General features: G+C 44.1%; 1 protein-coding gene and 11 non-coding genes across 15 annotated transcripts in view; 1 reads left to right on the plus strand and 11 right to left on the minus strand.

The window, feature by feature from the left end:
• LOC116046887 (ras-related protein Rab-26) overlaps positions 1-24,855 on the plus strand; it is a 132,956-nt gene that overhangs the window by 63,749 nt on the left and 44,352 nt on the right. For all 4 annotated transcript variants that reach the window (XM_035997491.1, XM_035997490.1, XM_031295360.2 and 1 more), the window contains 2 exons: positions 6,673-6,739; positions 24,030-24,082. In XM_035997491.1, coding sequence (XP_035853384.1) covers positions 6,673-6,739; positions 24,030-24,082 — 120 coding nt within the window. The remainder of the gene's footprint in view (positions 1-6,672; positions 6,740-24,029; positions 24,083-24,855) is intronic.
• On the minus strand, positions 401-473 carry trnar-ccu. Its single transcript has one exon. It is a non-coding gene; the product is annotated as a tRNA-Arg (tRNA).
• On the minus strand, positions 812-883 carry trnam-cau. The gene has a single exon. It is a non-coding gene; the product is annotated as a tRNA-Met (tRNA).
• trnar-ccu lies at positions 890-962 on the minus strand. Its single transcript has one exon. It is a non-coding gene; the product is annotated as a tRNA-Arg (tRNA).
• trnar-ccu lies at positions 1,965-2,037 on the minus strand. Its single transcript has one exon. It is a non-coding gene; the product is annotated as a tRNA-Arg (tRNA).
• Positions 2,375-2,446, minus strand: trnam-cau. Its single transcript has one exon. It is a non-coding gene; the product is annotated as a tRNA-Met (tRNA).
• Positions 2,453-2,525, minus strand: trnar-ccu. The gene has a single exon. It is a non-coding gene; the product is annotated as a tRNA-Arg (tRNA).
• trnar-ccu lies at positions 3,529-3,601 on the minus strand. The gene has a single exon. It is a non-coding gene; the product is annotated as a tRNA-Arg (tRNA).
• Positions 3,940-4,011, minus strand: trnam-cau. Its single transcript has one exon. It is a non-coding gene; the product is annotated as a tRNA-Met (tRNA).
• trnar-ccu lies at positions 4,018-4,090 on the minus strand. The gene has a single exon. It is a non-coding gene; the product is annotated as a tRNA-Arg (tRNA).
• On the minus strand, positions 5,333-5,404 carry trnam-cau. Its single transcript has one exon. It is a non-coding gene; the product is annotated as a tRNA-Met (tRNA).
• trnar-ccu lies at positions 5,411-5,483 on the minus strand. Its single transcript has one exon. It is a non-coding gene; the product is annotated as a tRNA-Arg (tRNA).

Below are 24,855 nucleotides of genomic sequence, written 5' to 3' on the forward strand. Positions count from 1 at the left end.
ACAAAGTGCCTTTCCCAAACAGTGCTGTCTGTTGGTCTAAAAGCAACAGTTAAGAGAGGAGGTCTTGCGTGAATCGCGGGATCACATATCACACGAAAATCCATCTTGACAGGCTTCAATCAGCGACCAGTCAGGATCCTGACAGGGAAGTGGATGCTAATTTGTCTTAGAATATGGACAGTAAACCCCAGGGCACAATAATATCACTTTTTGCAGGTGCTATAACCAAATTTTCCTTGCGGGTATCTCGCTGTTCCTCTCTTGTAGGATTACCCTTCAGAAGGACTACAAATATGTCACTCAGGGGCCATTAAAAGTCCGTTAGCAGAGGATGGTTTCAATCCATCGACCTCTGGGTTATGGGCCCAGCACGCTTCCGCTGCGCCACTCTGCTGAAAAGCACCCCAGATGGGACTCGAACCCACAATCCCTGGCTTAGGAGGCCAGTGCCTTATCCATTAGGCCACTGGGGCGTTACATTGAACAGGTTTACCAGTTCTGGCCACATACAGCAAATGCCACCATACAGCAACACTGTGGGAGGCAAAAAAAACATGAGGTAAAGGCCAATCAGATTTGACTTTAAAGATTCTTGTTTGGAATCAGGATCAGGATCCTGACAGGGAAGTGGATGCCAAGTTGTCTTAGAATATGGACAGTAAACCCCAGGAACATGATTTGGCACAATAATATCACTTTTTCCAGGTGCTATAACCAAATTTTCCTTGCGGGTATATCACTGTTCCCCTCTTGTAGGATTATCCTTCAGAAGGACTACAAATATGTCACTCAGGGGCCATTAAAAGTCCGTTAGCAGAGGATGGTTTCGATCCATCGACCTCTGGGTTATGGGCCCAGCACGCTTCCGCTGCGCCACTCTGCTGAAAAGCACCCCAGATGGGACTCGAACCCACAATCCCTGGCTTAGGAGGCCAGTGCCTTATCCATTAGGCCACTGGGGCTTTACATCGATTAGGTTTACCAGTTCCGGCCACATACAGCAAATGCCACCATACAGCAACACTGTGGGAGGCAAAATGACATGAGGTAAAGGCCAATCAGATTCGATTTAAAAGATTCTTAGTCTGGAACACCCCTAGTTGCGTCTGGTTGCTGTAATACGGAATATTTGTTGAAGTAAAAATGTCTGCACAAGGTAGAGTACTCGCCATACTATATAAGATGGACCACGCATCTCCACTTCCTCGCGAAAATATCCCGTATATGGATGCTGCCATCTTGTTATTTTGGAGCCAGAGTCTGCACAGAAGGGATCAGGAGGAGGACCCGTGGAACTGAAGTCCCACACAAACAACTCAAAGGATTTGATCAAAACCTGAACACAGCCCGACCACTGACCAATTACATCACTGGAAAGGCATCATTCCTACAGGATCCTGAAAGGATGTTAATTTGTCTTAGAATATGGACAGTAAACGCCAGGAACATGATTCACCACAATAAGATCACTTTCTGCTGGCGCTATAACCTAATTTCTTCGCGGGTATATTACTGGTCCATCTCATCACATGCCCTTGGATGAAGATCATAAACTCTTAACCCACTGACAAAGTGCCTTTGCCAAACTGCTGTCTGTTGGTCTAAAAGCAACAGTTAAGAGAGGAGGTCTTGCGTGAATCGCGGGATCACATATCACACGAAAATCCATCTTGACAGGCTTCAATCAGCGACCAGTCAGGATCCTGACAGGGAAGTGGATGCTAATTTGTCTTAGAATATGGGCAGTAACCCCAGGGCACAATAATATCACTTTTTGCAGGTGCTATAACCAAATTTTCCTTGCGGGTATCTCGCTGTTCCTCTCTTGTAGGATTACCCTTCAGAAGGACTACAAATATGTCACTCAGGGGCCATTAAAAGTCCGTTAGCAGAGGATGGTTTCAATCCATCGACCTCTGGGTTATGGGCCCAGCACGCTTCCGCTGCGCCACTCTGCTGAAAAGCACCCCAGATGGGACTCGAACCCACAATCCCTGGCTTAGGAGGCCAGTGCCTTATCCATTAGGCCACTGGGGCGTTACATTGAACAGGTTTACCAGTTCTGGCCACATACAGCAAATGCCACCATACAGCAACACTGTGGGAGGCAAAAAAACATGAGGTAAAGGCCAATCAGATTTGACTTTAAAGATTCTTGTTTGGAATCAGGATCAGGATCCTGACAGGGAAGTGGATGCCAAGTTGTCTTAGAATATGGACAGTAAACCCCAGGAACATGATTTGGCACAATAATATCACTTTTTCCAGGTGCTATAACCAAATTTTCCTTGCGGGTATATCACTGTTCCCCTCTTGTAGGATTATCCTTCAGAAGGACTACAAATATGTCACTCAGGGGCCATTAAAAGTCCGTTAGCAGAGGATGGTTTCGATCCATCGACCTCTGGGTTATGGGCCCAGCACGCTTCCGCTGCGCCACTCTGCTGAAAAGCACCCCAGATGGGACTCGAACCCACAATCCCTGGCTTAGGAGGCCAGTGCCTTATCCATTAGGCCACTGGGGCTTTACATCGATTAGGTTTACCAGTTCCGGCCACATACAGCAAATGCCACCATACAGCAACACTGTGGGAGGCAAAATGACATGAGGTAAAGGCCAATCAGATTCGATTTAAAAGATTCTTAGTCTGGAACACCCCTAGTTGCGTCTGGTTGCTGTAATACGGAATATTTGTTGAAGTAAAAATGTCTGCACAAGGTAGAGTACTCGCCATACTATATAAGATGGACCACGCATCTCCACTTCCTCGCGAAAATATCCCGTATATGGATGCTGCCATCTTGTTATTTTGGAGCCAGAGTCTGCACAGAAGGGATCAGGAGGAGGACCCGTGGAACTGAAGTCCCACACAAACAACTCAAAGGATTTGATCAAAACCTGAACACAGCCCGACCACTGACCAATTACATCACTGGAAAGGCATCATTCCTACAGGATCCTGAAAGGATGTTAATTTGTCTTAGAATATGGACAGTAAACGCCAGGAACATGATTCACCACAATAAGATCACTTTCTGCTGGCGCTATAACCTAATTTCTTCGCGGGTATATTACTGGTCCATCTCATCACATGCCCTTGGATGAAGATCATAAACTCTTAACCCACTGACAAAGTGCCTTTGCCAAACTGCTGTCTGTTGGTCTAAAAGCAACAGTTAAGAGAGGAGGTCTTGCGTGAATCGCGGGATCACATATCACACGAAAATCCATCTTGACAGGCTTCAATCAGCGACCAGTCAGGATCCTGACAGGGAAGTGGATGCTAATTTGTCTTAGAATATGGGCAGTAAACCCCAGGGCACAATAATATCACTTTTTGCAGGTGCTATAACCAAATTTTCCTTGCGGGTATCTCGCTGTTCCTCTCTTGTAGGATTACCCTTCAGAAGGACTACAAATATGTCACTCAGGGGCCATTAAAAGTCCGTTAGCAGAGGATGGTTTCAATCCATCGACCTCTGGGTTATGGGCCCAGCACGCTTCCGCTGCGCCACTCTGCTGAAAAGCACCCCAGATGGGACTCGAACCCACAATCCCTGGCTTAGGAGGCCAGTGCCTTATCCATTAGGCCACTGGGGCGTTACATTGAACAGGTTTACCAGTTCTGGCCACATACAGCAAATGCCACCATACAGCAACACTGTGGGAGGCAAAAAAAACATGAGGTAAAGGCCAATCAGATTTGACTTTAAAGATTCTTGTTTGGAATCAGGATCAGGATCCTGACAGGGAAGTGGATGCCAAGTTGTCTTAGAATATGGACAGTAAACCCCAGGAACATGATTTGGCACAATAATATCACTTTTTCCAGGTGCTATAACCAAATTTTCCTTGCGGGTATATCACTGTTCCCCTCTTGTAGGATTATCCTTCAGAAGGACTACAAATATGTCACTCAGGGGCCATTAAAAGTCCGTTAGCAGAGGATGGTTTCGATCCATCGACCTCTGGGTTATGGGCCCAGCACGCTTCCGCTGCGCCACTCTGCTGAAAAGCACCCCAGATGGGACTCGAACCCACAATCCCTGGCTTAGGAGGCCAGTGCCTTATCCATTAGGCCACTGGGGCTTTACATCGATTAGGTTTACCAGTTCCGGCCACATACAGCAAATGCCACCATACAGCAACACTGTGGGAGGCAAAATGACATGAGGTAAAGGCCAATCAGATTCGATTTAAAAGATTCTTAGTCTGGAACACCCCTAGTTGCGTCTGGTTGCTGTAATACGGAATATTTGTTGAAGTAAAAATGTCTGCACAAGGTAGAGTACTCGCCATACTATATAAGATGGACCACGCATCTCCACTTCCTCGCGAAAATATCCCGTATATGGATGCTGCCATCTTGTTATTTTGGAGCCAGAGTCTGCACAGAAGGATCAGGAGGAGGACCCGTGGAACTGAAGTCCCACACAAACAACTCAAAGGATTTGATCAAAACCTGAACACAGCCCGACCACTGACCAATTACATCACTGGAAAGGCATCATTCCTACAGGATCCTGACAGGATGTTAATTTGTCTTAGAATATGGACAGTAAACGCCAGGAACATGATTCACCACAATAAGATCACTTTCTGCTGGCGCTATAACCTAATTTCTTTGCGGGTATATTACTGGTCCATCTCATCACATGCCCTTGGATGAAGATCATAAACTCTTAACCCACTGACAAAGTGCCTTTCCCAAACTGCTGTCTGTTGGTCTAAAAGCAACAGTTAAGAGAGGAGGTCTTGCGTGAATCGCGGGATCACATATCACACGAAAATCCATCTTGACAGGCTTCAATCAGCGACCAGTCAGGATCCTGACAGGGAAGTGGATGCTAATTTGTCTTAGAATATGGACAGTAAACCCCAGGGCACAATAATATCACTTTTTGCAGGTGCTATAACCAAATTTTCCTTGCGGGTATATCGCTGTTCCTCTCTTGTAGGATTACCCTTCAGAAGGACTACAAATATGTTACTCAGGGGCCATTAAAAGTCAGTTAGCAGAGGACACATACAGCAAATGCCACCATACAGCAACACTGTGGGAGGCAAAAAAAACATGAGGTAAAGGCCAATCAGATTTGACTTTAAAGATTCTTGTTTGGAATCAGGATCAGGATCCTGACAGGGAAGTGGATGCCAAGTTGTCTTAGAATATGGACAGTAAACCCCAGGAACATGATTTGGCACAATAATATCACTTTTTCCAGGTGCTGTAACCAAATTTTCCTTGCGGGTATATCACTGTTCCCCTCTTGTAGGATTATCCTTCAGAAGGACTACAAATATGTCACTCAGGGGCCATTAAAAGTCCGTTAGCAGAGGATGGTTTCGATCCATCGACCTCTGGGTTATGGGCCCAGCACGCTTCCGCTGCGCCACTCTGCTGAAAATCACCCCAGATGGGACTCGAACCCACAATCCCTGGCTTAGGAGGCCAGTGCCTTATCCATTAGGCCACTGGGGCTTTACATCCCACTGATTTACCAGTTCTGGGAATATCTGGTGAATGCCACTATAAAGCAACAGTATGGGAGGCAAAATGTGTGCTTTTAAATTAACACAACAATGGCCCCTGATTCCACTGTTACGGACCCCCGGGAGGGACAAGGTCAGATTTTTTCAGGCGACTACTTTTTCGTTCCCTCGCAATAAGTTTTGCGTTCCCTCGTAATTCTTTGCGTTCCCTCGCAATATGTTTTACGTTACCTCGCAAAACCTTTCTTCTTCCATTCCTTCTGAGCCATGTGTCTATTTACACTCAGCTGCCCAGCACAATGAATCAGCTCGTTGCATTTTACTTTGAGCTGGGAATTATGCTGATATAGACCTTCTGCTCAATGGGTACATTCAAATCTCATATAGGGTATAATGCAGCTCCCTAGTAGCGTTACAAAGAGAGAACGTTAGTTCAGAGACAAAAACGTGAAAATACAGCCTGCACTGTGGTTACAATCAACTATGGCTACAACCCTTCCAGTCGCCTATATGTTCATTTTCTACCTGTAATATATTACAGGAATATAGTAGACTATAGTCTACTGTACTGTGTGGGACAAATCCATTTAATCACAACAGATTTACATCAACAATTACATCATGGTCTGGTGTCTGCATGTGGGCTGTAAGGAAAGTGTGAAGTAGCGACCAGATGTGAAATAATGAAGCAAGAAAACAATGATGGAGCAAGTGTACCAAAGTTCCCACGACTGTAGCATAAAGGAATAACATTGGGGATAAGATAAAACCATAAATGCCCTTCATAACATCCAGTCATTGTTACATACTCTGCCATTGTGAAACCATGCAATACAAAGCACAGGTGTTTCACACAGTCTCAGTATTGTAAGTACCATAAGGAAAAATTTCATGTCAGACCGTCGTTTTAGTCTTCCACAATCCTATTTGGCTGCTTAGCTTACATTTTTGCATTTATATTTTCAAAGAAAAACCCTTTTAATTAAATGGAGAGTCACTTTAACTACAGCACCACAAACACCTCGTCAGCGTGTGTAAAAATGAGTTGTAATAGCTGGCTAATTGCTTGGAGGATGTTTTAGAATGTTTTTGAATCAGAAAAAAAGTTGGCGGACAGAGACATGCTCACTATTGTGGTATTTGATGTTAATGATAACCTTGTTGTTCTTCCTGTCTAGATTTGGGACACTGCTGGACAGGAGCGTTTCCGGAGCGTCACACATGCTTACTACCGCGATGCTAACGGTAGGATTCCATCATGTTTGTTTCTATGAGCCTGTTTGATTGTGTCTGACATCTTCCCCTCTACCTTACCTATCTTTTAATTTCTCCTGACACAGCCAGACTGTGTGACCGATGGTTCATTGCCTTTTGTTGTCTTCAAACGTATGTTTTTACCCTGTTGCCCCCTCTTTCCTGTTGGTATAGCAAAAAAACACCCCAAATGCCGCAGCTGATTTGATAGTGACTAGTGTGTGTGTGTGTGTGTGTGTGTGTGTGTGTGTGTGTGTGTGTGTGTGTGTGTGTGTGTGTGTGTGTGTGTGCGCGCAGGCATTCGCTGGAGGCTTTGTGATGTGCAGGTGTTCGCTTAAGCGAGAGGCTAACCATTGGGTGGGAAAATGAGCCTGCCTCTCACACAGCAGGTGTGGGACAGCTATGAGCTATTCCCATGTGTGCTTCTGAGTTTGTGTGTGTGTGTGTGTGTGTGTGTGTGTGTGTGTGTGTGTGTGTGTGTGTGTGTGTGTGTGTGTAGCAGTTATATCTCGAAAACAACCCCACTGAGCACAGATAGCAGTGGGCCTCAGGCCAACCTGAATGGGCAGGCGTTGCGGAACAATGAATCTATACAGCTGCGTACAACATAGCATTGTAATGAGTGGTTGTTGTGTATGTGATCCCATTGTACCTTTACGTACGAGTGTGTGTGGGATTCCATGTGTGTTCTTCAGGTTTGTATAAGTGTGAAAATATGTTTTGAATGGGTGATGTACATAATTGTAATTGCATGTGTATTCACGTTATCTGTAACTACTGTGTGTGTGAGCGTGTGGCTGGCCAGTTGCCCGGTGTTATTCGGATCTGTCAGTGCAACAGTTTACCCTCACTGATCTTTAACAAGGCACCCAGGGAGCCTCGGGCCAGTTCCTGCAAGTTGTCCGTCTGTTACTGTCTTTTAAATTAAGCTCATTCAGTCTTGACATGCAGGACCAGGGGAGAGGAAGCAGCCCCAATGCAGCTGTCACTAAAGCTGTCAATTCTAACGGACGGTTTTTCCGTGACTGACTTTGAAATGTAAAGATCCGACAATTAGAGGGCTCTGCCTCATTTCTGAGCATCAACAGGTAGAAGTGAGCAAGTCCGATGTCTTAAAATAGACTGAACAATTTACAGTGCCTTGACATTTAGTCTTGCATTGCCAGATCTTCCTCCACAGTGCAGCGAAGCAAGGTCCGGCGAGTCCACACAGCATTCTAGGATGGGAGAAAAACATGCTCTGGTTTATTGGCATTTCTTTAAACCAATCACAGTTGTCTTGGGCAGTGCTAAGCGCCGTACGGAGCCACGGTGCCGCTGCAAAATAGCCTCGGGAGGGAACTTGTTTTGGTGGAACACGTGTACGTTCAAAAGTTGTTTTAGTCGTGCAACAGAAAACTCCGATTGGACAGATAGTCTAGCTAGCTGTCTGGATTTACCCTGCAGAGATCTGAGGAGCAGTTAACCGTAGTCCTCAGAAATCCACCAGAGTTTAGAATGCCAACACAAAGAAAGAGGAAGGTACCAGACATCCGAAAACGAACATCTGAAAAGAGTGACATCTGGCAGAACGAGAGCAATCAGAATCACTAATTATGTAGATTTACATTTTGCTTTCTAGTATTTTTCATCTCCTCATCAAACATTAGCCAAGCGCATATGCTGAGCTCTTTCAGTTACAGATATTTCTTTGGAGACCCTCACTATAGCCAACGTTTTCTGCCACCGAACAGCTCCACCGGCATCTGCTATTAGTTGAGAAAAAGATTTGAGCACATAAGGTGCTAAACTGAAAAGTCACCACAAGTGTCAATGTAAATGTCAAGTGCACAGGCTGCTAGCAACAGGAACATCTCCAGACTGCCGGTTATGTCACTACTTAAGCTAAAATAGATTCTTCTACAGCAAATGAGTCACAATCCATCGTCATGAATACATGTCTGCTTTGTGGGCTGCTTCTCTCTCTGATATATATCCCGCATCACCCTGTATTTAGTAACTCATACCTGGCATGAATCATCTGATGCAGAGAGTGAGTAAGAAAAAAAACCACCGCACCGAAAGATTGGCAGCAAACATGGAGACAAACAGAGATTTCGGATGTTACTGGGAAATTTCAGTTTCAAAAATCTTGGTCTTTTTAGTCTTGGCAATCATTCCTGTTAATTGCTCTGATGTGGAAATGCAGTACCATTTCTAAAAAAAAAAAAGAAAGAAAGTCAAATAGGGCAAGCAGGAGAAGTCAATCCTACAAGTTTTAGAGAAAAGTTAAAAACCAAAGTAAATGTTAAAATTACTGCCCAAGCTGTTTGTTGTACGTGTTCATCAAACCGAGTTTGTGATCCAACTTTGACCTACTTCGGTCAAAATGTATTATTACTTTCATTATTTGCAGATCCACACAGCTGAAATGTATTTTTCGCGAATCCCCTTTTTATACACTCACAAATTCAGGGGGTAGCGCAAGGTCAGCTATGGTATAGTTTATATCGACAAATTGTTCAGGTCCCGCCGGGAGATTCGCTGGATGTTCATCACCTTCAGCTTTCTGTGTGTTGTAATTCTAAACTCTGGTGGATTTCTGAGGACTATGGTTAACTGCTCCTCAGATCTCTGCAGGGTAAATCCAGACAGCTAGCTAGACTCTCTGTCCAATCGGAGTTTTCTGTTGCACAACTAAAACAACTTTTGAACGTACACGTGTTCCACCAAAACAAGTTCCTACCTGAGGCTATTTGTCAGAGGCACCGTGGCTCCGCTCGGCGCTTAGCACCGCCCAAGACAATTGTGATTGGTTTAAAGAAATGCCAATAAACCAGAGCATGTTTTTCTCCCATCCCAGAATGCTGTGTGGACAAGGTCTGGCAATGCGAGACTAAGTATGGTACAGGCACCGCAGTTTCAGCAACTTTAACATGCTAACATGCTCACTAGGCATGGGCCAATTACCGGTTTCAAGGTATACCGCGGTTTGAAAATGTCAAGCTTTCAAAACCACTAAAATACCGTCATACCGTTCGTAAGGTATGAGCTGTTTTTTTATGAATGGTCAAGTAGAGAAAGTGCAGTTTAGTAATCTGTCTCCCTGCCAGTGTTTTGAAAAATAAAATACATTGTGTTCCATGGAAAAAAAAATTGTTTTTTACCCAGACATAAAAAATAAAAAAATAAAAAATAAACATTTTAAAGCTGTAATTGCAATACCGTGAAACTGTGATATTTTTGCTGAAGGTTATCATACCGTCAGAATTGTATACCGGCCCATGGCTATTGCTCACAATAACAATGCTTACATGCTGATGTTAAACAGGTATATAATTTACCATGTGATCGAAGTGATCTCAAAGTGTCTTAAACTTTGCCCATAGACAGCTTTTGATTATTTTTTTTCAGCTTTGGCCTAAATCTTGTCATTAAACCCTTAATGAGAGAACAGGAAGATCCAGACAATCAGTGCTAATGAGCTGCTGGTTGCAGTGAGCGCAGCGCGATCTGCCTGGCTCATCTGGTGTAGCCTAGACGGCGCCGCGAAGGTCCGGCTGGGTCCAGAACCGAGCCGCCCCCCCCCCCCCCCCCCCTTCCCCCCAGTGGAGCTGACAGTTTGTCATTCCCACAGCATGGAGCGAACACCACAGGGTGCTAAAAAAAGAGGAAAAACTGACTCAGTTCGGGAGACAAGTAACGAAATGGGTAGACAGGAAAGAGAGGGACAGCGATGTAAAATAAGAGAGAGGATATTGAGAGATTGAAACCTAATGCAGGGGTGAGTGGTAGAAGGTGAAATATGGAGACATTTTAGGTTAGATGAATTTTATCAAATCAAGTAATGAAACAAGATATCCAGAGGAACAAAGTAGTCAGACCGGTTCAAATATGCAAACAATCAGTCTTCAAACTCTCCAGGCTGGCTGAAGCTGGAAGCACTGTAGACAAGAAGCAACTGGCACGAATCAGCCAATGTATAGAAGGGTGGATAAAAGGCTAGAGAGAAATCATTGCACAGCTTGCTTGCTGTAAAGATGTGGCATTATGCCTCAATAGATGGCAGCGCCCTACAATGAGTACAGAGGAATTTAAGAATAGAATTCAAGGTTGTTAAGAGTGCTCAGGTAATGGAAGAGTGAGCAGCTTTATTCTATTCCCTTCATGCACTCATCCTTTATGACCTTTATGAGCTAATCCACAGGGGTCCATGACCCCTAGGGGGTTGTCAAAGTTAGTGCAGGGGGGCAGCCAAATTAAGTTTACAAAATTATTTTTCGAAACTTTCTTTTTTCAAAAATGAATATACTGCATGTCTGAAAATATACAGTAACATCAATCTAACTAAGAATTTCTCCCATCTAGCAGTGAAATTGTATATGACAACCAACTGAATATTACTTTCTAACCCTTCCCATTCCGAGGACATTTTAACTCCTACAGTGGCCAAATCCAAAATTAGCTTTTAGTATCTCCATCGTTTACACGCAGCTGTTCTAGCCACTCCAATATTAACTTTGGTCTTGTTGCTTTGCCTGTCGCGTTGTCATTTTAATTCTCTTTTTCGCTTCCCTGGCGAATAATCTCCCCCTGGCATTCGTCACGGTGCCACTGAGTGTAAGGCCGGTTACACACTGGATGCGTCGAGCGTGGCGTTTCTGTTGCGTCTCAGAAGCGTGGCCGCTGCGTGGATTTTTCTGTGTCCTACACACCAGAAGCGTGTGTGGCACAGCGCTGCTCCTGCTGCTAGGTACAGGGAGGGCTGATCTCGGGACTTAGCGCCGACACGGGTGTCTAACTGCGTGTCAATCACTGCTCAGGCACACGCATTCATTCTCCCTTGTGGGGGGAGGGGCTTAGGAGACCGTTTTGGGCTTTAGCGGAAAGGGGGGAGGGACTGAGAAGTTGTCGATGTTCAATTTTTTGGCTAAGTCCTGGATCTTCCCAATCCTACCTACAGCACCTTTAATGTAGATGTGTAAAATGATTGTATTCCTAAGGAATGACTAGTGAACCATCCCTACCGTTAACTCTGTGTGATCAGTCACTTTGTAACATAGATGTCACATTTTCAAATGATGCACATTTCGGCTTGAAATGGAACTCCTCCAATGTCCTTTCCCAATACCTAATCGCAGAAAACAGACCCGACAGGATGAATTGAAAGGAACAGAATGACCGAGTAAATACATTTAATGGCACAGGTAATGGCTGCCTTACACATGACAGCTCCTAATGGTGGTGTATGATTAAAAGGGCTGTTCAGGGATGTATTGTTTAGAACGAGGAGCTTTGGCTGCTTCATTTCCCTGTAATGGCTTTTATCACCTTCTCTTGGGGTGAGGAGGGGGTTATGGCTTTAAAGCCACATACCAGGTTTTTTATTTATTAGTGCTGTAGAGGTGTGGCTATTTAGTTACGTTGAATATTCATGTCACTGTTACCAAATTAGAGAGTAACTGGTGTGTTTAGGGAAATTGTTTCTCTAATTTCAGACTACATTTTCCATAAACACATACACATAAACCCAGTTGTAGCAAGAGTCTCCAATCTCTAACTAACTTCTGATCCACTAGCATCTGTAACTCACTGAATATTGATGATTTCTTTTATCATCTTACTGAGAAAAATGGGACATATTTGTTGTTGTCTATATCGAAACTTAAGCGGGAATTTGAAGTTTGAACCAAGATGAAATATCAAATAAAATGTTGTTTAACCCGCTAGACAGGTGCATAGGAAATTGAAATTTGACACAAAAGAGACCTAAAAACCTGATCAATGTCAACGACTAAATTGTTATATTTTCAATATTTTACAACTACAGCTCCCATTATGTTCTTACAGTGTGCAGTGGCTAAGAATCATTGGTATTGTATAGGGCTGTAACGGTTTGTGTATTCATGCCCAACCTTTATGGTACAGGGGTCACAGTCGACACGCACAATACAGATTGATGCACGTAATGCGAAATCAAAGTTCACAAGCGCAAGTTCCGCGCAGAGACCTTAAGATCTATAAGTTGATTGCTGTGCGAGTCAGTCACACTATGGCGAGGGCAAATAAAGCGCTGGAGCTTGGGAGACCCGTCTCCCTGTGTGCTACAACAGAACCTGAGAGAGAGAGAGAGAGAGAGTTGTGTGTAAGACAGGGACGGCGGCTTCGACGTTGCTCCACTGTTGTAGCACATTCGGCAGCATCACCCAGATGTGCCAATCACCGGGATGATAAATGTTTGGATGCTTACAAAGTTTAAATATAGCCAAGGTGTAATACAGAAATGTCTAAAATGTTCCTTTTTTTATGACAATAGTTTTCCAACGTTGCCAGTAGGCAAAATGTCACCAGTCCCCAGCAAGAGGATTAAGTCTTTGACACTTGTTGTTCAAAATAAATGAAAAGAAACGCATTCTTATTTTTTTTGCGACTGTACCATACTCGCACAGAACCGTGATTTCTAAACCAGGGTATGAACCGAACCGTGACTTCTGTGTACGGTTAGACTCCTATTATTGTAGTAATTACAACGATTCAACATTCCAAACTGTTTCTGAACAGAAGAACTAAACTCAAGAACTGTTAATCCTAAATCTTAAAGTGCTCATATTATGCTCATTTTCAGGTTCATAATTGTATTTAGAGGTTGTACCAGAATAGGTTTATGTGGTTTAATTTTCAGAAAACACCATATATTTGTTGTACTGCACATTGCTGCAGCTCCTCTTTTCACCCTGTGTGTTGAGCTCTCTGTTTTAGCTACAGAGTGAGACATCACACTTCTGTTCCATCTTTGTTGGGAGTCGCACATGCTCAATAGCTAGGTAAGGACTACTAACCAGTCAGAAGCAGAGTATGAGGGCGTGCCACGCTAGCAGCTAGGCGAGCATTATAACGTGTGTTACAAAGTGAGGCACGTTTGTCTCTGAAGTAAAGGCTGGACTACAATAGAGCTGTTTGGAGCAGTTTGTGAACAGTGTTTTCTGTTGGAGATGGTAAGTCCCTTTGGGGTGGACTTTGGGCTTTTTCACTTTGTAAACCTATAACATGCACAAAAAGATATATAACACAATAAAGGAAAGGGGGAAAGCCAAAAAGCATAATATGAGCACTTTAAAATGAATGCTGGTAGGATTTATTGAATAAGGAAGTCATAAAAATGGGAAGAGGAGTGGAGTTTAATATTTCAGTGTCTCATTTAAATTGGTCTATCAGAGGTTTTCAAACTGTCAGGCGAGTATTCCCAGGGGTTGCGTGGAGGAGAGCCATGAGGCAAAGATAGTGCGTGAAGTGAAAGGGTCAGGCGTGTGCCAGTGTTTTTAAAAAAAAAACATCGTGAACTCAGTTATTGTAGTTTAGCCTGATGATTTGGCTTTTGGTTAAAAATAAAAACACAGATTAACATTATTAAAAATAAGAGAGAGGTGAAATAAAATGGAATGAAATGAAATGAAAAAGGAAAGAAAGTATACAGAGAGAGCACAGTGTAAAAACTAACTACGAGAGCAATATTGTTCCTGAATTAGCCACAATTTGGTATAATAATAATGTGTGTTATGTGTGAACACAAAAGATTATGTGGAGTTTCAGTATTTGGGAAATGTCTGGGTGTAGAAATGTGACCATGGGAACTGTGGTTCCAAAACTTGGTTAGATCCCTGGTTTAATTCAAACCGATTACCAGGAGCTGCCTACTCCAGGTTCTTCACATTTTATGGGCAGTGCTCTACAAAAAAATAGTTACTCGCCACTCAGTGTGGGTTTTTACCTGTTCTTGATTCTGAGTGCCACAATGCCCCCAACATGGCGGAAATGAGCTATAACAGGAAGGATGCAAGAACATAGAGAATTGGAGTGACAAATGACAACCGTCGAACCCACAGAGACTACATCCGTTGCATATGAAATCAGCGTCATTACCTTATTATTTCGGCGCTCATTTTTTATTCCCTCTATTCCGTGTTCTTGGGTCACTGCTTTCATCACTAATGAGCGACTGGAGGCCTCGCTCACTCAGCAGCAGCTTGTGGGGGCGAAGCCTGTCCCGTCTGAGGCAGGAGGAATGGACAGCGGCAGAGGGAACGCTGATCAAGAGTTGAGCGGGGAAAGTACGAAGGGATTGAGGGAAATGATAGAAAAGAAAAGATGGGAGAAAAGTAAAGATGGGAGGAAAAAAAGAAGGGGAAAGAAAAGAGGTAGATGGATGGACAAGAGGGAAACGGCAATTGGAAACAAAACGCTGAAGGTACTGCTCCACTATAGGGAGAGCCGTGAGCTGTGCCATCCATCATCAAACTCTCTCTCTGTCTTTTTCTTTACACGCACACACACACACACACACACACACACACACACACACACACACACAAACACACACACACACACACACACACACACACACACACATATATATCTTACTAGCTTCCTGCATATTAAAACGGATGTGCAAGGTCACAGCCAAATGCATTTTCGCAGGCTTTATTCTCGAGCACATCAGTGTAAAGTGAGTGGAGAGAAGGCTCAAAAGGGTGTGTGTATGCGTGCAAATGTACAGTATCTCCCTGCTTATAGCCTACTCTCCATTGAGCTTATTGTCTATACACTATAATATCTGTCTCACTTTATCTTCTTCAAATATTCATCCAGCTATCATATTCCACATGCTTTACCTGTTCATTTCTCTTCACCGTTTTATCTGGGAAAAAAAGGGGTTTTAAATATTAATGCACTCAGCTGTCACTACGCCTGGAGCATTTAGTAATCGCTGGTCGTCGTGAGTGATCCACCGCTTTCAAAAATGGAGCCCCGCGGGTTGTGCTTAGCTAGGAGAAGAGGTAGAAATGACAACTGCTGTTGGAACTGTCACAGGAATAATGGACGTGATGGAAGGAGGGGACGCTCACTCTCATTTTGTCATACTGTAACATCAGTGCAGGGGCAGCAACTTTCCTGAGGGAACAGAGTGAAACTCATCAGTCACATACACACACAAACACACACACACACAAACACACACACTTTTCAAGGCAGTAATGGAGCAGAAAGGGGACTGTTTAAATTTAGCTGCCATTTGCAAGTTGACAGAAATATTCTGGCAGGATTTTTTGTGTGCATGTAAATCAATCTGTGAATGTCACCTCTGAAATCCAACTTACTTTTTGTCACAATAGCTAAAGTACATAGGCTTTGTCAGCTAAATGAATAGTTAGACATAGACATTTTGGGAAATATGGTAATATTTAGTTTCTTAACGAGAGTAAATACTGTACACTAGATATGAAGCTGGAGGCATCAGGTGAATAGCATAGCTTAGCACAAATACTGGAAGCAGGGGGAAACAGCTAGCCTAGCTCTGTACAAAGTTTTCCAAAATTGCAAGCCATGTTTTTTTACAGGGAGTTATGTGCTGAAACATCCAGTACGTTTACATGCACACCAATATTCCACTATTATTCTGAATTTGATACATGTCATGTAAATAGCATATTCCGGTTGGATATTCTGAATAAGGCCTTTTTCCGAAATATAGCATTTTCTGATTAAGACATGTGGGCTCTTCCAGTATTATTCGGGTTTTAGAGGCATTCTTTGGACATATATATGGCGCATTTGGAATATGCATCTCAATCTGGGTTTTTACCACAGTTTACGGCCTCTTGCCTGTTTACGGCTTATGGTCAGCTCTCTGAGTTGCTATGGTTGCTGTACACAAACCAACCAGCCAACAGTTTGCAAGGCTGCAGACCCGATGAGAAGGAGAAACACATCTACTTTTAAACATGATCAAATACTTGGATATCAACAGGTTTTTGGATATGCGCACACATTGCTATGCCGACCTTTTCAAGAAGCCGGTTGAAGGAATGAAAGAGGGACGCTGTGTTCGCACGGTCCAACAAGTCCGCCGCCGCTGGTAAACTTAGAAAAAATCCTGTTTTGCACGGCTACATGTAAACGGGAATATTGGTGGAATACTCACTTTCATTAGCCACGTAAACAGCTTAGTTGAAATATCTTCTTTTTTCGGAATTAGGGCAAAAACCGGAATATTATGTGCACGTAATCATAGTCAATGTTTAGTGCCAAACATGTTCCTCCATAAAATCAGAACATGTGCTATTTGTACAAACAATATACATTAATTCTTGAGCTTCAAAGGTGATGAAACAGTGTGTTGCAGGCCTATGTATTTGCATTTGTATGCATGTCTGCGTGCATTACTTGTTTATGTGCCTTATATTCAAGTGGAAGGAGAGCAGCCATTAAGGTCATTTCTGACACAAATTATCATCAGAGAGATGATGGATGGCAGTGCTCTTTATGGATCACTTAACTCCATCCCTTCCTGCTTAGGGTTTCCTGCACAAACTTTGATAGTCAATGTAGTAGTGGCTCAGATAGTTGATATTGTGAGTAATATTGGTCTGCTGGCGGGTTGCATTTGGGTCATGCAGGGAGGTAAAAGTGTTATTCTGTTTCAAATAACAGGGAGCAGAAAATAATGTAAATCAAACAAAGTAATTCAGATTTAGTTTCTGGGAACCGCTAATGTCTGTACATACATGTACTATCATAGCATGTCATGCTATAAACGTTATATGTATATATATGCGAGATTACACAGAATAAATGAGAGGTTTGACCTGCTGGTAGTGCTAGAGTCGGGATCACCAAAGTCTGTAGGAATCGCCCACTGGGCAACGTGGACGTCTGTTAAAAATGTCATGGCAATCTGTTCAACAGTTGTTGAGAAATGTCAGTCTGGACCAACGTGGTGGACCGAATGACTAACCAATAATGCCTAGAGCCGTGCCGATTGCATTGGCCAAGTTTAGGTGATGTTCTTAGACTTCTTAGACATGGTTAAGAAACTACTAGGTTTGGATATGGCTAGGTAAAGTACGTTCTTGCTTGTAAGGTAAGGGGAAGTTCATGGTCAGAATTGATCTGTCATTGATCTGATCATTGAACAGCGTCTTAAACCTGACATGGGAACTGGAGGGGCTGCGTACAGTCCAACAAGCATGGCGGCTTCAGACTTCACGCAGTGATTTGCAGGTGTGTATGTCCACACACCTGATAAGGATGCAGGATTTGAAATTCTCTCTCTGACATTCTTAACACAACTTCTGTCTACCTTCCGTGTGTACAAATGAGTGCAACACCATGAATGCCTCCGAGGAGAGACAGTTCCAAAGTGCACCTCTCTGATGGCGCTTACCCACTAGTACCAGCTCTGCTCTGCTCGGCTCGACTCGGCCGCACTTCCCCCGTCCTCCATTTTCCATTGCAGATTTAGTACCGCCTCATGCGTGAGGCGAGCGTGGCTGGTCGTCAAAGCTCCGCCGCAGGAAACTGCCGTGACCTAACGCGACACACACACAGAACATCGAAGGTGTGTTGTTTTTGATTCTCGGCATGTGGCCGTTGCCACAGCCAGAAGACACATTTTATTTCAAAAGAAGCTCGAGGCAGCAAAAAAAAACACAGCTGGCTAAACTATTTAAAAATGGCGGGGTCTGTCGCTAGCAATGATGAGGCAGTGATTAGTGACGATTCTCTCCGACCAATCAGTAGTCTGCAGGTTTTCACGTCACCTTTTGGTATCGCCTCAGCTCGCTTGGAACCTCGACAGAGGTAATACTTAAAAAAGTACCTGTTAGCTTAGTACTCTGTACTTTTTTTCATAATGGAAAAACAAAAAAGGCAAGTAGAGTCGAATCGAGCAGGTACCATGTTATGGAAAAATGCCATGAATGACTGCAGGTGTGGCCTTTCTGAACAGACTTCAGTCTCATGATTGGATCATAATTTGAATGAACTATAGTAAATTTAGAGAATACCCTGGCTTCTGCCTTTGCTTATCACAAAACAGCCATTATTGGCACAACCAACCACAAGTGGTTGCTTGTCAGGAAAACAAATTTTGTTTTAGACCACTACTGCACTTTTTATTGGAGGACAGTTCCATAAATTCTGCTTTTGGTCAGCACATGGTGCAGTTTAACCCGAAAACTAAAATGAATCATGTTATTTTATCATGTTTATTTTTTTTTGCCCGGCTTAATCACATTATCAACCCAGTGTGCGTTTTCACCCTACTTCTAAAGACAGCCATTATTACCAAAAGCTCGAAGAATACATTTTGTATTCTCTGTCAGCCTCTCTCACTAGCATATATTTGTCTTCTCATTGTGGTTTCTTCTCACAGTTTCTTGATGAGGTTATAGGTCAATCCATCAATATGTCTGTCTTCTGCGCTTGGCAAGACGTAATTGGATTAGTGGAGGGTGAAAGAAAGCAACTTATTGTGGTTTACTCTGGTTTTCTTGTATCTGATAAACACAGAAGCCATGTGAGAGGGAATTAACTAGTGGGACAAATCGTTCTGTTTGTTTTTTTTCTCCCCCCCCCCCCCCCTCTCTGTGTTTGCTCAGTTTGACAGGGCCAAGCCACACTCACGGTGATTACAACTCATTAAACATCCTTCACGGACTTGTCTGGCTGGAATAAACAAATAGAGGATTTAATCCAAAATATATTGGTGAAAATGCGGCCACAGTAGGGGGAGAGGGATCTGGGACAGAAATTGATGAGGAGGTAGGGGTTAGGCTACATCTACACTACTACGTTTTGGTTTAAAAAATTAATATCTTTTGCTAAGCTTGCGCTCACGTCCAAAATACTTCCGAGGCCCTGAAACAGAGACATTTGGAAACACGCCTGCCCCCGTTTGGTTTGAAAACTCCAACTTTTTAAAAGTAAACTTTCCATTCAGAATCTTATTGGCATCCATTTCGGCATCTCACGCTCGCCATCCACTCAAAACTTAACGTTAGCCTACTACTCTTTGGCTGGCTCGCAAGCCCAAACAAGTGTGTGCGGTGATTTTCTGGTCTAGCTAGATCCGGTGTGGTGTTGTAGTTTTTCTAACGTTACTAGTTGTTGCAACAGCATGTGAAAAAAACTACAAAGTTTGGTAGCCAAAAAGAACGTTAATCTCGCGATAAAAAACGCCGTTTAACTGACAGCACTAGTATATACATTTGAGTAACAGTTCCACCTTGTCGTCAGTCCAAGCAAATAAATCCATGCTCTTATTTTTCACCATTGTTGTTCTTTCTCCAAAGTATTTTCTGGAGAGTTGCTGTGGAGGTAATTAGCTTAGGCTAATTATTCCAAGGGAAAGTTGATCTGGCTGAGAAAATTGCCCTCGTAGGTGTTCTGAGTATTTCTGTCTGACAGTGCTTTTTTTAATGCACACCCTGCAGGTTGTGCTTAAAAAAAATAGCTGAGGTGAGATTATCTTGCATGGCAGCATGGTGCAGTTGAAGGTAATTAGAATCCACACGCGTGGTTATGCTGTCAGGTGTGATACAGCTGCGGTGGTCAATGGTGGCGCTCAGCACTTTGCTCAGCTGACAGTGGAAGACATTATGGAAGTTTTTCTTCATGCAGTTCTCTTGTCTAAGATCCAAAAACTCATGTTGAACATCACACAATGGAACCATGTTTTGACACAAATCGCTACCAGATGAATTTTAAAGCAAGAAAAGGTCGGATAGAAGAAGGGGAGGACCTGAAATCAACCTACTCATGAATGTCAGTAAGACTAAAGAGATGATAGTGGACTCTGGGAAGAAGAAGGGAAGGAACTACGCCGCCCCTTAATATCAACAGGTCCCTGGCGGAGATGGTGGACGGCTTTAAGTACCTTGGTGTCCACATCACCGAGGGTCCAACCTGGGTATCAGTGTTGTAGTACTCGAGACCGGTCTCAAGACCCCATTTTGAGGGTCTCGGTCTCGGAATCGACCACATTTTTTGTGATGGTCTGGCTGTCTCGGAGATCTCAGCCAAATCGTCGATTTTATTTATTATATTTTTTTTTATTGTTTATTTGCAAAACAACATCTAAAACAAAACACACAGCAGTGTGTAAATTCTACAATGTTTCGCTAACCGACACAGCTTTTCTGCACTTAGTAAGGAAGCATAAAGAAATGTAAGCTAAGTGTAAGTAACGCTAGAGAAGCTAGCAAGCTAAAGTTATCTATTTGCCTCTGTACCAAAACTCTTGAGAAATCTCGTCATCCCTCACCCAAAGGTATATAGTGATATGGGATATTAGCTATTTGTGTAAATACTGTATGTTTAAGTAGTTTGGTCTGGTCAGTGGGGGACTCCATAGTCCTGCTGGGGGACTTCAACGCGCGATGTGGGCAATGATGGAGACACATGGAGAGGCGTGATTGGGAGGAACGGCCTCTCTGATCTAAACCAGAGTGGTTGTTTGTTGTTGGACTTCTGTGCTAGTCATGGATTGTCTATAACGAACACCATGTTCGAACATAGGGATGCTCATAAGCACCCTAGGCCAAAGGTCAATGATCGATTTTATAATCGTTTCATCTGATCTGAGGCCGAGAGCTGTGTCTGGGTTCTTGGCAGTAAGTCGGACTCGTTTCAGGTGAGGGTTGGCCTCCGCCAGGGCTGCGCTTTGTCACCAATCCTGTTTGTAATATTTATGGACAGGATATCGAGGCGTAGTCGGGGTGGAGAGGGGTTGCAGTTCGGTGGGCTGGGGATCTCATCGCTGCTTTTTGCAGATGATGTGGTCCTGATGGCATCGGTTCGCAGCCGAGTGTGAAGTGGCTGGGATGAGGATCAGCACCTCTAAATCTGAGGCCATGGTTCTCAGCAGGAAACCGATGGAGTGCCTTCTCCAGGTAGGGAAAGAGTCCTTACCCCAAGTGAAGGAGTTCAAATACCTTGGTGTCTTGTTCGCGAGTGGGGGAACAATGGAGCGGGAGATTGGTCGGAGAATCGGCACAGCGGGTGCGGTATTACATTCAATTTATCGCACCGTTGTGACGAAAAGAGAGCTGAGCCAGAAGGCAAAGCTCTCGACCGGTCAGTTTTCATTCCTACCCTCACCTATGGTCATGAAGGCTGGGTCATTCCCAAAAGAACGAGATCCAGGGTACAAGCGGCCGAAATGGGTTTCCTCAGGAGGGTGGCTGGCGTCTCCCTTAGAGATAGGGTGAGAAGCTCAGTCATCTGTGAGGAGCTCGGAGTAGAGCCGCTGCTCCTTCGCTTCGAAAGGAGCCAGTTGAGGTGGTTTGGGTATCTGGTAAGGATGCCCCCTGGGCGCCTCCCTAGGGAGGTGTTCCAGGCACGTCCAGCTGGGAGGAGGCCTCGGGGAAGACCTAGGACTAGGTAGAGGGATTATATCTCCAACCTGGCCTGGGAACGCCTCGGGATCCCCCAGTCGGAGCTGGTTAATGTGGCTCGGGAAAGGGAAGTGTGGGGTCCCCTGCTGGAGCTGCTCCCCCCGCGACTCGACACCCGATAAGCGGACGAAGATGGATGGATGGTCTGGTCTTGGTCTTGTCTCGGTTTCGATACAATCTGGTCTTGGTAATGACTTGGTCTCGGTTTAGGTGGTCTTGACTACAACACTGCAGGGCGCTGCATACTGGCTCTGGTGGTGAGAAAGGCAGGGCAGAGGCTCACTTTAGATGCCCGAGGAAATTCTCGGTATCCCCCTTTTCTACTTCCTACTTCTAATCATTGAGAGCGTTTCATCTTATTCAATTGTGTCCATTATTGTTTTGTTGTACAGCTATCTTTACTGTGCAAGCTACCTTAATGCTTTAAGCAGGAAATAAAAAAGCCATTAGACACTTTAATCATTTCTAATAGTTGCTCTGTGATGCTGGATCAAAAGCTATTCATGAAATTACAAGGAGACTGAAACGAAATGGATTTGCAGGGTTGCTGCTTATGACAAACAATGGCAGAGATGAAAGACAGAATTACAGAGCATTTTATAAAAATAAAAATCAGAAGGTGTTGTTTCCACATGCCAATGTGCCGATGGAGCGGAGGGGGCAGGGCTGGAAACTTTCAGTCATTTTGGTTGGCTGACCAGTCACGTATGCAGTTCCTGGACTATGACACAGCTTTATTTGTTATGTTTGTCATGCCATGATTCATCACAACATTGAACACCATTATGTTGCACACATTTTCCATTTTGTTCTTCTCTCATGTTCTTCTCACTCTGTGTCAAGTCTTATGTAATTCCCACATTAGTGCCTGTTTCAGGACACTCATGATCTGCGAATCTAAAGCAAAAAAAAAGAGAAGAGGATTCTCATCCAATGGTTTAATGACAGCGTGGCACTAACACTAGTCATGATCAGCGTTGATGTAGTTAGTCACAGGCTGCACTGACACGACTGCAGAACATTTTTGACAACAAGAATAATCTGCACTTAGTAGTGAACACTAGTAGTGACTTTATGGGAAGACATGTTTGTGATTTAATGAAACTAGTGCATTGCCCGTTTTGAGCGCGTGCCTGTTGGGGCTGATTGCATGGTTCCCAGTCTTTTTTTCCCCACAACTTTATCTAACGATAAGCGTGGTTCAATCATAGTCATGTGACAATAGGAATTGTTTGTGGTGTATGTGTTGCAGCACGGACTGTTTTAGAGGTTGCACCTAGAGGTATCAGAGTAGCCATGTGTGTGAGCCCACTTGTATGTTTGCCAGCAGAACGTTTAATAAACTATCACCCGTTGGGTGACTAAACTGATATTCCGGAGTCTTTGTGAGTGTTAAGACCAGAATATAACATGGTGGCAGCAGTAGTGAACTTTGGCCGTGTTGTGACAAAGTAACACGGCCAGACTCAGCTAACCCCGGCCCGGCTGCGGCTCATCTAGAGATTCGGCGTGTCCCCTTTTTTTCGTCTAGCCGTCACACATCCAGATTAGCGGTGTGGCCCGGGCATGGGAAGGAGGGAGCCCGGTTCAGCCTGCTGGAGAAGCAACCACAGTGCGTAGCGACATGCCCCCCGGCCCAGGCCAAGAGGCAGGTGGGAGTCTGGCTCAGCCTTAACCAGCGTGCAGAACGGCTGGAGAAATTTACACAAGAGCCCTGGCGTTCATCTAATATGTGTCTCTATACGATTGTATTTTCATGTAGGGTAGACCGCAATCAGTTTTTGGCAGATGATCACTTTTTGGCTGATTGATTGCCCGGTGATCAATGAGACTTCTAGTTCTAGGGATGCAGCAACTCCCCGCCTCCGCTGATGTACTGCGCATGTGTGGGGACACACGCACAGAGATATCCTGATTTATAGATAGATAAACTGCGGATTGATAATCCCAAGCACGTTCCCCTGAACATTCAACATTCAAATGACTCTCGAAATCCGATTTCTGAATGTGGTTTGTTAGAACAGTTGAGAACAGGATCATTTCAAATGTTTGTTCCTCTCTCTCCACAGCTCTGCTCCTTCTCTATGATGTCACCAACAAAGCATCCTTCGACAACATCCGGGTAAGAACAACCACACTCAGACTTGTCTGTCATCCACTAACCCCCCCCCCCCTTCTTCCCTTCTTTGCTATAACTCACTGCTGTTGGTTTTTGTCTTGTGTCAATCCCCAAAAAGTGGTTTCATGAAGAAATTTCAGTTATTGAATGTTGATTCATTTATACCACATCTCCGGGTTGGTAACTCATTACCGCCCAATGTGAAGGAGTTTAAGTATCTGGGTGGCCTTTCTGCGAGTGAAGGTAAAATGGAGCATGAGGTCGACACACGGGTTGTTGCGGCATTAGCAGTCACGTGGCCGTTGTATCAGACCGTTAAGGCGAAGGCCGTCAAATCTACTTTCCAACCCCTCACCTACCTTTGGCCATGAGCTTTGGGTAGTAACCAAAAAAACGAGATTGCAGATCCAAGCAGCCGAAATGAGTTTCCTCCGTAGGGTGGCTTGGCTCACCCTTAGAGATAGGGTAAAAGAGCTCAGATATGCAGAGGGAACTCGGAGTAGAACCACTGCACCTTTGTGTCCAAAAGAGCACGTTGAGGCGGTTCACGCATGCGATTAGGGTGCACTGGAGGGATTATACTGTATATCTCATTTGGTTTAGGAACGCCTCGGAATCCCCTGGGAAGAGCTGGAAGACGTTGCTGGGCAGAGGGACGTCTGTACTACCCAGATATAGGGCGGAACATTTAATGGAATGTCTATTTTGTATATAAACAAGATTCAGGAGTTGAATTGAACTCTTCATACCAGCAGTACATTGGCTGGTTGCCTGAA

Source organism: Sander lucioperca, chromosome 22 (assembly GCF_008315115.2).
Source record: "Sander lucioperca isolate FBNREF2018 chromosome 22, SLUC_FBN_1.2, whole genome shotgun sequence".
NCBI lineage: Eukaryota > Metazoa > Chordata > Actinopteri > Perciformes > Percidae > Sander > Sander lucioperca.